At 38.8% G+C, this 12,583-nt stretch overlaps 1 protein-coding gene across 1 annotated transcript in view; it reads left to right on the top strand.

The window, feature by feature from the left end:
• The window catches only part of LOC139730803 (TRAF3-interacting protein 1-like), a 32,369-nt gene extending 20,026 nt beyond the window's left edge, over positions 1-12,343 (top strand). Inside the window, exons 10-17 of the mRNA XM_071641672.1 lie at positions 1,015-1,099; positions 3,101-3,118; positions 8,521-8,632; positions 9,130-9,210; positions 9,798-9,918; positions 10,920-11,024; positions 11,682-11,905; positions 12,184-12,343. Of these exons, the coding sequence (XP_071497773.1) occupies positions 1,015-1,099; positions 3,101-3,118; positions 8,521-8,632; positions 9,130-9,210; positions 9,798-9,918; positions 10,920-11,024; positions 11,682-11,905; positions 12,184-12,343 (906 nt within the window). The remainder of the gene's footprint in view (positions 1-1,014; positions 1,100-3,100; positions 3,119-8,520; positions 8,633-9,129; positions 9,211-9,797; positions 9,919-10,919; positions 11,025-11,681; positions 11,906-12,183) is intronic.
• Positions 12,344-12,583: the final 240 nt, after the last annotated feature.

Raw genomic sequence — 12,583 nt, 5'->3', positions numbered from 1 at the left:
TCTTGGGTTTAGCATCATGTTTCTGATCGCGCTAATTTGGGGGGGGGGGGGGGTTTGTGTCCACACATACAAAAAACTTGAGTTTGCTAGCAGGTTAAAAATCACAAGTTTTGTAACCCGCTTTTAAATTTGTGTACGTGTGAATCCCCCTCTCATTATTGTGCCAGCAGGTGGCAGAGAATCAGTTCTCTTCCATTTGCTTTAAATTGTCATGGATGTTTATTTTTCTTTGTTGTATACTAACTTGTGTTTCTTTCAAAATGAAATCATGCTGCAGCTACGACCATTGATAACATTCCTACTACCATTAACCTATTAAACCATGTTCTTTTCAAGTGTTATTACTACTGTCACCAAGCGCAATCTCATCTTATATGCTGTGTTGACACTGCACAACAACCATATTAACATAATGAACTTGTTTTATTTCACCAGGTATTGTTGATGACCATGTTTCTGAGCATTCATGTTGAATATTAATGTGAAGGGCAGTGTTGATGTATTGTCCCACTTACTGATATACATGTAGGTGACAAGCGGTATGGCGTGCACAAACTCTCATCCCTACAATGTAGAGTCAAGCTTCAAAGCCTATATTTCAAATCTGCCACTTCTTGATTCTGCTGGACACTCGCTGAAAACTGAACTCAGTATTTCTTCCCATCCTGACAAATTAATATAGTAGCGTCCTTGATTTGTTAATAATTATAGCGTTCTGAAAGGCATATAACAGTAGTGCATGCACAGAAGTATCTCCCTTGAAGCTCTTTGCGTCCGCCCTGATTTTGGTGCTTCGGACTTCCAATAAAAATGATCATGGCACCACTTTCTCAGGAAAACTTGAAGAGAGAAGATTATTCATCTCATCTTTGTTTTTTCTTCCTCATGGGTGTCATAAATGCAGAACAGATGCAGAGGGGGAATTATCTCTGTTAGTTCATCGCAATACCATTCCTATTGCAAGGACCACTTCATGTTTGTAACAGATTTCTCCAAAACTTTTTCGTGAAGCAGAGTGAAGACGGAGGGGGTGGCAACCGCATCCCGAGACCAACATCGGCCAAGGGGAGCAGGAGAAGGCCCATGAAGGACAGTGATGGTATGTTCTGATTCTCTTCTTGCATAGAACTTAGCGTTTGGTAGAGAGGGATATGCCCTGCATTTTCTCCACTAGGATGACAATAGATAACAGCATTGAATGTCAATGTACAGGTCAAACCACTGGCTGGAGGGCAAAGATGAAGGATTATTATAGCTGTGTTTCTATGTCATTATTTCAGATTTTCTTTTTATATGTCTTTCAGTCACGTTATACAAAAATGGGTCATTTTCAGTTTACTTTTGGCTCCTGACCACTATTTTAGAGTTGACTCATTGGGCAAAGTAATTGTCAATCCAAGCAAGTTTAAGCCATGAAAGAAGTTTTCATTGATAAGGATGTTAAAATGCACTACATAGTTAATGCCTTTGAGATTTTTCTCCACACATGCACACACATACAGCACTCCAGCTTTGCATGTTTAAAAAAAGAAGATATATTCTCACTTGATAACACATTATATAATACAGTTGACTCACCCCTCATCATCATTTAGTTTCATTCTTCATTGAATTGCTTTGAGCTCTGAATGCATTCACTTTTGTCAGGAATCTAGCTCAAATTGCCTTCATACTATTCTAACTGCATGATATCCCCTTGAAATGCGAGTATTTCTACAGGTCCACATTGCACACTTTGGTGTAAAGTGTTTGTCAATGATTCAAACTATTTCTGAAATGCCCACACTGTTAATATTGCAACCAGTCCACACTGCACACTTTGGTGTAAAGTGTTTGTCAATCATTCAAACTATTTCTGAAATGCCCACACTGTTAATATTGCAACCAGTCCACACTGCACACTTTGGTGTAAAGTGTTTTGTCAATCATTCAAACTATTTCTGAAATGCCCACACTGTTAATATTGCAACAGTCCACACTGCACACTTTGGTGTAAAGTGTTTGTCAATCATTCAAACTGTTTCTGAAATGCCCATACTGTTAAACTTGCCACTGGTCCATTTGGCACACTTTGGTGTTAAGTATTGGTCAATGATTCACACTATGTCTTAAATTTATGCCCACAGTGTTATAACGTGCCACTGGTCCACATTGCACACTTTGGTGTTAAGTGTTTATCGATGACTCACACTCTTTCTGAAATGCCCGCACTGAAATCCTCAAGTTTCATTCAAGCAACTAGTCCATAGATATCTATTGAAAGGACAGTCACTATGCTCGGTATTGGTTATTCGGTACATGCTTTTGCAAAAATTGTGTATTCCATATGTTTCCAATGGTGTAAGTGTAGGTGTAACCTGAAATGATGAATTTGTGTCCCCCCCCCCCCCCCCCCCCCCCCCCCCCCGTATACCTGGTGTTACTGGCATTCAGGGAAACGTACCCCTCCCCACTCACACTTCCATGACAGTTTCTCCTAACCATTCTTGCAAAATATTTGGACACAAGATTGACAGTAGCTTATCATTTTAGTCGCCAATTTGCTATTTGTCAGTGGAAGGGAACAAATCATTCAGATACAATATCAGATTTCAATACTTTTGTATTTGTACTATAGTATTAAAGTAAAGGAGATTGTAGACCTGAAACTGAATTATCCATGCAACATGTTTGCAGTTTGAGTAACTATAAAAAAGTAAATATAAATATATCTTTTGATGAGCACTATACATTTATACCTACGCTAGTTCATGCATGCTATTAACTACTTTATTGGAATGTTACAAGTGTTTCTTTTGACCAGGGGCAGATGCTATCTACATGTTGTTGTTGTTTTTCACATATGCTGTAATGTCAATTAAATGGGGACTGTGAATGTAACTTTGCCATTTTGCAATTCAACACAAATTGTGGGATGTAGCACGGGCTTGTGACGGTTTGATGTTGATGTTGATGTTGTTGTACGAGCAGTGTACAGTGTACATGTAGTGCACGGTGTATGATACACGACCGTGGAGTACTAACAGATTTCGATCTCACCCTCCTGATTTGATTATGTGTGTATTTTCTGCTGTACTTTTTTTGAATCAATTTCCCACAGATTCTGATGCTGAAGGAGGTATGGTGGTTTTACTAATCTATTTTTCTTTTTTTCCTTTGAATCTGTCTGCCCTTATCTAATGCGTGTGCCATTTGGAACATAATCTCTTTTCCACCTGTCTTGATTTTTAATGTTGCTGAAATGCACTCGTCTCTCGTATAGGTGCCTACAGCTTGTACAATTTACATTATACACACAAACATACGATATCAAGACTGACATACAAACATACATATCGACACATACATGCAAACATATATATCAACACATACAGTGTACAAACATACATATCAACATTATACACACAAACATACAAATCAACATACATACAAACATACATATCAACACTGACATACAAACATACCCATCAACACATGTAACATAAAAACATACATATTGACAAACAATGCACCACCAGTTCATGATGTCCGGTGAAATTTACCACGAGTAAACTTCTTACAGTCAATACTTGATGCATTCTTTCAAAGAAAAGTAAAATGATGGAGGGTAATTTGAAGAAAGTGCAAGTATTATGAATAAAAGAGTAAGGTAAAGTTTTGTGTTTCAGATTCACCTTTTTTATTTATAGTTCTTTACAATGTACTACAGGTTTCGCAAAGGCTGTGGCATTATGATAATTCTGACCGACATCGAAAAGACAAAGTGGTGTATCAAAAAGAAAAGGAGAGATATTATATTAGACACTTGGATGGATTAATTTGGAATAATTATGCTTATCAAAATAAGATATTCATGGAGTGCGTGCATGTGCAAAGTAACATTTTGTGCAATTGAACTTGTCAAATCATTCAACATAGTTTTCTGGTGAAGCAGTTATGCATCATTTATTGAAATTCATTGACAAAAAAAAAAGCAAACTGATAAATACTATCAATATTGCAAACTGGACATTACATAAGTAGCATGCAATGTTTATGCACATCCAATCCAATAATATTTCAGACGGCAAACATACATGTATTCTCTTGATACAATGTAAGACTAAGTGTGTCCTTGATGGTTGTGAACTAAATGTCTACAACGACATTAAGTCATTGTCGCATCATTATGAACATGTCTGTTCTCACTGGTTTTTTTTGTGTCCAGAGTAGCTGACTTTAGCCTGACTCAGTCACTGATTCTCAGTTGTTTACATCACATGTTCCTCTCTTTGCGTGACTCACTTTTGCCAAACTTTTCACAACTTTTCAACTGCCATTTTTCCATAATGCAGCCTTCCGTATATGTTTTGTCTTTATTTTATTTTATTTTTTTTTGTAATGCAGCCAGCAGTGTTTGTGAGCATTAATGTAAAAAGGGAATTCCAAATAAGTTTAAAGTTAGTCTGAAACGAATGAGTGATATTTTACGAGCACAACAGTGAAAAGTAGATAAAAATCAGGGAAGGTATGAAATTGTGAAATTTTCACCAATTTCCACAAAATAGTTCTTGAACAGTCAATACGAATATGAAAATAGTGAGTTGATGATGTCATCACCTTACAACTTTCTATATAGTGTGTAAATAAAATCTTTCTTTTTTTTCAGACATAATTACATCGCAGTTTCAAATCTTGTATTGTGATGTGGCTGATCCTCAGTCGGCAGTTACTCAGCCAGGTATAAAATTATGTTTTACATTTTTGACGCAGAAAATTTCAATTTTCGTTATATTTTTGTGCATGAGCAATGAAAACTGGTGAAGTGATGACATGAGCTCACTTATTTGCAAATTCATATCAACTGTTCAAAAACTGTCTTGCAAAAATCAGCACATCTTAAAGATTTTGTAACTTTCTTGCATTTTATCTGGTTTTGATCAATTTTAGCTTGTGCTTGTAAAATTGTTCTCTTTCCTTTTCAGACTAACTGTTAACTGGTTTGAATTCACCTATAGTTGTATTTCTTTCGTAGCTGTTATAAAAAAAAAGAGAAAAAAATATGGTAAAGTCACCCAACTGGTGCAATATGAGACAAATCCAAGCAGTGCTAAACTTTGACCTTTGTGCTAAATCTGCTAAGTGTATTGATTTGCTTATGTTAATTTTTATTCGCTGCAGCACAAGCACACATATGTGCACTTGCTGTGTGATTACAACATTGATATGCCAAATGTTTTCCAGTATCCACAGATGTTCTTTCATTTTTTTAAAGCAATTTATAGAAATGATGAGATGAAGAGTAAACTTATCCTAGCTGTTACCTGAGAAATAGTAGGAGAAACTTGCACAGACCCAGATAGTTTCTTACACCTACAAATTTTACATAAAAAGGAAAGTCAACTCCATTACCAGATTAACAAATGTGTCATGAGTATTTACAGTTAATTGAAAGCCAGTGCTCCACATCTCACTAAACTTTTGGGAAGACAGATATATATACCATATTCATAGCATGTAGCAATACGATATTTATTGTCATATGATATATATAATGATTGTTGGCAAACTGATTATATGTGAAAGCAAGTTGGTGACTGGTCAGTTCCTGGTCAGTATCAGCTTTGTTGAATGAAAGAGTAATGAGATATTACTTTTTTTGTTTGGGGTGGCTTAAAAGAAATGAAAATACACATTCTTATTTCAATAGAAATATGTGTACTTGTTTACAAATCATAGCGATGTATAATTTTTATTTTTTTCCTCAGGTTTGTGAATACTGTAATTGTATAGAACATACTGTAGTGATTACGGATATGTTGATACCAAACACCACAAGTTGACAGACTGATTTAGAAGCTTAAGGTCAATTTTATGTGAGGTTGCTGTGGACCAGTTGATTTCTGATTTTAAAAAATCGAACAAACAAACATACCAAAAGAAAGAATACCGAATGAAATTACAGTGCAATCTGTGTAAAGTTGGAACTGTCCGTGAAAACTTCTCTCAGTCAAAACTGCTACTGTAAGAATTCAGTGAACATTGCGTGCAGTGTAGGTGTCAGTAGCACTGACAGGGTTGAACCAATCATAATGACTAGGCAGTGCAATATGGTAGCATGTAGCAATTGATAAATGAAAAGAAATCTGCATCATAAGTTTAGTCTACTCAGAAACACTGGTGAATTGTTAGTCAAGTGCTATTGACCAACTCAAGTTGAAGCAGGAGATTTTTTTTTTTTTTTTTTTTTGGGGGGGGGAGGGGGTGTTAATTATTATTATTATTATTAATTTTTATTTTTTGCATATGCATCTCAGAAAGTCATAGAATATTGAAGTGATGATATTGCAGTCTTTTGTTATACTGTATACGCCATATATTTCGCGAGTCTAAATTTTCGCGAATTGGGAATACCCGATGATTTCACGAGTGGTTAAATTCGCGACCGTTGAGTCCTGTACTGAACGGAGAAGTGTAAATGCGTACATCACATTCACATCGGGATCAGTGTCAATATTTTCGCGTGTCTTTAATCTACGAATAGCACCTGACTCGCGAAATTCGCGAAAATAAAAACCTCGTGGAATATTCGGCGTATACAGTACCTTAGTGCTGGTTCCAAACAAGATTTATCCTTGCACAAGGCTTTGGACTGTGGGTTGGAACCGGATACGAACATTGCTGGCAACCAATGTGTTCACAGATACTCGAGCTATGTGGGGTTGCTTAGAGTCAGATTCCACGGCGATGAATGTCTATGGCGTCGCACTGTGGTACTCTATTAGATATTTCAAAGCCTGTGAGGAGGATTAGATAATTCTCTCTCTCTCTCTGAATCAGCTGAGGTTTTTGTCAACTTTAAAGAAATTATGTCTTCATCTTCATGCAATCACAGTCATCTTGCCTTCCTCTCGACATGGGGCAAAACATCTACATTCTGATTTCCTTTGCTAGTGCTGCTTTGTCTGTTTATCAAGGGCCAAAGCAACTGGTGGTCTGAGCCATACACTAAATATGCTAAACCGTGATTCTAAACTATGGAGTGCCACTTCTACACCCATGTAAAAACACTTTTTTTTTTAAAATATTAAAAAAAGAAATACTGTTTTAGCATCTTTTAATGTCCATACTTATGAAAGAAAAGAATTCAATCTTTTGAAAGCATAATACACACTGTATAAATGGGGCAAGGGTGTAATGATTAAGGTTATGCCATGGTAAATGGAACATGGTTTTCTTTTCACTCTGAATCAGTTTGCAATTGGTTCTTCATAGATTAAATATGGCTCTTTGCCCATGCGTACATAATCATGCAGAAACTTTGGTGAATACACTGCACATCTACTGTGACCACATGCAGCTCAAATATTTCCGTCATCCTGTTTGCTAACTCTCCACGTTGCAGTAGTCTTCACTTCTGTTCATCAGACATTTGTAGACGTAGAATAGCAGTTGCTTTGTTTGATGTGTGATTTTTTTTTGTTCCTTCTCATAATTCTCTTATAATCTTTAGTCTTTCCATTAAAGATATGCGGTATATTTGTATTTGATCATTGTTGAATAGTATAGTATCTTTCAAGGATGCATTGATTATAAAAGGAAGGAGTACATTTCTTGATTCGTGTCATAATTCCTGTGAGATTGAAATGGTAGCCCATTTTACTTACAATGTTATCAGAATCTTTGTTCATAGATTATAGATGAATGGTGTAAGCACAACAAAAAGTGTTATCCAGCCCAAATATGCCTATTTTATTCCCATCCATGGTAAAAATGGCAGTAGACAGGGAATATTAGCAATATTGAACTAAGAGACTCAAAGACACCAACTGGATGAAGTGTGCCATGGATCCAAAGATAAATGCAACTTGATCTGACAAAATATCAATGGGACCAAGTTCTCTTTCAGGCTTAATGTGATTTGCAAAGAGCTAAACCTATTGGTGTATTGGTATCACATAATTGTCATAGTGAGATAATGTACTGAGTCCTGTTGCATTTTAGTCAAGCCTGATACTTACGAACTCACTTCCCATGTGGTAGATTCTGATTTTTTGAACATTTAAAGTTTTGATTTGGTTTGCATGTGTGAATTCGGATGATGACTGTTGCTGTACTTTGTAACTTGGTATTTGTGGAAACACACTTGCCAGCCTTGTAATGTGCAATTTCAGCAACACAGCCACAAGATGGTTGTTTTTTCACTGTTGTTTGTCAATTTCATTCCCTACCCCACCCACCCACACACACACACACACACACACATATCAAGAAAGCTGCATGACTGCACAATTTTTCTCCCTTTGGAGAGGGCATATACCATATCTATCCATGAAAAATCGATAGACAAGACTTTCTGATGATTTTCTTGTATCATCTCATTTTGGAGGGAGTAAACTCACATTTTGATATTTCAAGTAGTGCAAGTTGTATACTCCTTATCCTGATCACTATTTTTGTGTTTAGTACCTGTGGTTTTGGCATTCAAATCCTATACCATGATCAATATTTTCATCTATCTGTCACGCTTCCTGACGTCAGAACCCGATGTTGGGAGACAAGAGAGTGCCAAACAGCGCCCTCGACACCAGAAGGAAGACAATGAGGGCGGCCTGACCGCTGACGATGCTCTTCCACCCCAAGTCACAGCCAGGTGTGTATCAGACAGGCGCTGCTAGAGTTGGTTCAGTAGATTCCCTCCTCCCCTTCATAACCTCTTCCCCTTATCCCCCTCCTCCTCTCCCTCTTCCCCTCCCCCCTACCCCACTTTTCCCTCCCATCCTCCCCTAACCTGACTTTTCCCTTCTCCTTTTTCCTCCCCTAACCCTCCCTTCCTTCCCCTTTTTCCTCTTCCCCCTATTGCTCTCACCTTCCCTTTCCCTTCTCCCTCCCCTTATTCTCCTCCCCCATCTCTTTGCCTTCCTCTTATTATTCTCCTCTTATTATTCCCTTTCAATAGTCCTCTTACTCCACTGCCTTTCTGCTTACTTTCCCTTCCCATTCTTTTGTTACCTTCCCCTTTCCAGCCTATCAAAGTGGCAAATGAATAAGAATAAGAAATAAATAAATCATCACACATTTTAGAAGTACATTGTATTTAGAAGTCTGCTAATTTATCGTACAATCCCATATTCTTATTCTGTGTTTCAGTCGAAGGATGGCTCGACCCAGCAGTGCGAGGCCAGCCCCACCGAGACTCCGGAAACAAGACTCCACTGAAGACAGTTCAAGGTGGGCAAACTCTAACAACACTTGGATAGATTGAAACCACTCTTTACCAGTCCTTCTTTGAACGACCTTTCTGTTCCTTTTTTACCCTATTTCATGAACATTCACATTTGAAAACTCCATGGAATTTTGTAAAGACTGTCATCAAAAGTTAAAGTTTGTAGTGAGATGATATAAACCTGGAAATTTCCACTCCTATTCTAAAGAAAGCTATTCTGCAATACTAGCTCTCCCTCACTGAGATGAAATATTTATATTCTTGTGTGTGTTACTGTACCCTCAATTAAAAGTAAGTGACCAGATAGCACTGCTATCTGTGAAGAAGCTTACCCTGATAATTAGGAACATGTAATAATGATAGTGACGATGATGATGATAATGATGATGACAACAATGATTATGACGACGATGATGGTGATGACAAACATTGCCACCACCACTGCTACCACCACCACTACCACCATCACCTTCATCATCATCATTATTATAACTGAAGTTTTGAGAGTATTGTAGTGTGTGACTTTTACTGTCAAACGTGTGTGTATTTTCTATCAAGTACCTTGTTCAACCATTTTCTCTGTCATGTTCAGGGTTGGCAGTGGCAAGCAAGTGACAAGCGTCATCGTCGACAATCCACACAACACAGACGATGATGACGATGACACCTTCCTTGTGGAGGACTCCCAGCCGGTCATCGATGACGAACCACGGGTAAGTGACGACAGGCATGGCGTGTTACATTGGGATATCTCAAACTTTCTTCAGAAAACAGTCAGAAAGAAGATAGTCCAGAGCAAACAAGAAAATGAAGATGGAACCAAACTCTTGTATATACTCACTTTCCTACCCTCTGAGCATTTGCACAATTCTTTATATCTCTAGATTTTCACAGATACCTACAGAAGAATTTGTCTTTTCTATCCCTTTACACTCACCACCTGACAAACAAAAGTGATGTCCTTTTGAATACATGGGTGGGTAAGATGTGAAATGAAAGTGTCCATGCTTTAACATGAAGATGATGACTCCTCGATCAACCGGTGTAAATTTTCTCACCTTGTAAAACAACTGACTTAATGTAGTGGGAAATTACAAGCTTAAGGTTTCAAACCAGTTTTGAAAACAGGAGGATGCTAAATTTGGACTACAAAGGTGTGCAGACTGTGTTTGTAGGCATGTGACCTTGATCATTCAAAGTGATGATCAGGGCTCAACACTAGCTTTTTTCTTTTGTGGCCATTCGAGCCCGTTTGGACCACGTAAGTCATTGAATCTGAAATGTTGGTGGCTGGAAAAAACAATGTCTTGGCACTAAATATATTAAGGAAACATAGTAACTTATTTTGAATCTTTGTTGCCCAGTTGGGCCACCAAAAGATATGCTGTGGAAAGTTTGGTGGCCCCAAGCCACTGGCCCACCGCCAATGTCGAGCCCTGTGATACAGTGGACTCCCATTATAACAAAGTGCTCGGGACCGGCACTTTTCTTTCGTTATATCGATATTTCGTTATACTCGAACAAATAAAACTATAAAAGAACACAGAGCTGTTAATGTTTTAGCCTACATTTTTACTTCGTTGTAACAGGAATTTCGTTACAACCGTGTTCGTTATAATGGGAGTGCACTGTAATAGTAGAATGATGATGGAGCCAGAGATGACATTCTTTATGGTTTAACTTCTCTATCTGTGCCTTATTATTCATTACCCAGCCCATGGCCAGTGAGTCAATCGAGGATGATGGTGAACACGGCGGTCTTGTCAAAAAGATCCTGGAGACCAAGAAGGAACTAGAAGGCTCCCAGACCAAGCAGGATGTGAGTACTCGCTGGCGAGTCCAGAATCTTAAGCTGTGTATTCACCTCTACCACTCAAAATTGGCTATTCAGAGCATTCCATTCTCATCTTGCAGTCATATATTTTTGCATAAAGTGATGGATTCACCAGATAAAATATGTGATAAAAAGTTCCATACAAGAAATGGGATGCACTGTTCAGAAAATTGTCTTCTGCATCAAAGACTGTGTGTTTCTTGCATGATGTAGTTGCATGACCACAAGAGGACATTCTTGAATTGTTAACAGTATGACTTGCAAGAGAATCAGCTCGTGAAACCGTCCATTTTTATTTTTTTTAAAGAGAAGATGAGCTGACTGTTATTACATATCAAAGAGAGAATTAGAAAACTGGGATAGATTAAAAACAAAACAAAACAAAACAAAAAATGAATCATTTGAAACATTCTGGCCACTAAAGTAGAAGAGGAAGAGTAAAGGGGGTTTACATTCACATACCACGACTGATCATTTGCCAATATAAGGCTCCTTTTGACATCCACAAATGATTCATACATGTATACGTTGTATGTGTAGTGATATGTGGTTTAGTAGATCAGACATGCAGCCTCATATCAATTTTCATTACCTTCTCCCCCAACCAACTCTACCCCACCCTCACCCCTCGCCCAACACCAGGAGAAGCCGGTGGTCCTGGATCCGGCGAGGCGGAAGGAGCGCGAGCTGGTCCAGCGGGAGGTGGAGCGGCTGCGGGGGGCCATCCAGACGCTGACCCGCAGCGCCAACCCGCTGGGCAAGATCATGGACTATCTGCAGGAGGACGTGGACAGCATGCAGAAGGAGCTGGAGCTGTGGCAGAGAGAGAACAAGGAGCATGGCTTGGCCATCAAGAGAGAGCAGGGGTGAGTTGAAATGAGCGAGGGCGCCCTACTCGGGCCAGATGCAGATTTACAAAAAGATGTACTTTATGAGCCATATATTTTGCAATGGGTTTATTTTTGTGAATTTTGCAAATCGAGTGCTATTCACAAAATCAACAACACACAAACATATTAATGATTAACAGACATGAATGCTGTGCCCAAGTTACTTCGTTAGTGACAGTCATAATTATATAGCACAGTGACAACTAAATGTGCTCAAATTTCCTAATTACTCCCCCCCCCCCCCCCCTTTCCAGGATCACCGACTCTGAGCTGGAGCCGCTGCAGGCCCAACTGGCCGAGCTGGACCAGGCAATCGCTGACCAGGTGGACACCATCGCAGCGGTCAAGTCCAACATTCTGCGTAATGAGGAGAAGATTGGCAAGATGGTCAACAGTATAGCATTCACAAGATGAGAGAAATGATGTTCGTTCCATCCCCCCCCCCCATCTCATTCCACCCCCTACCACCATCTGTCCAACTCTTCTCCCTTTTGTAAACACACCCCTCCCCCTTCCCCCTTCCCCCTCCCCCTCCTTCCGTTCTCTCATGTCCAATCACCTTTCATTTACCAACGAGGAACACAGTGACCTTTATTGTGACACATGTTGTGATGAAGTCTGGAAGAAAGCTGCCATTACTTCAAGTATGCTGCT

Source organism: Diadema antillarum, unplaced genomic scaffold (genome assembly GCF_040938485.1).
Source record: "Diadema antillarum isolate AM-2024a unplaced genomic scaffold, OU_Dant_1.0 seq00000338_RagTag, whole genome shotgun sequence".
NCBI lineage: Eukaryota > Metazoa > Echinodermata > Echinoidea > Diadematoida > Diadematidae > Diadema > Diadema antillarum.
This window is presented reverse-complemented; position numbering and strand designations above follow the sequence as displayed.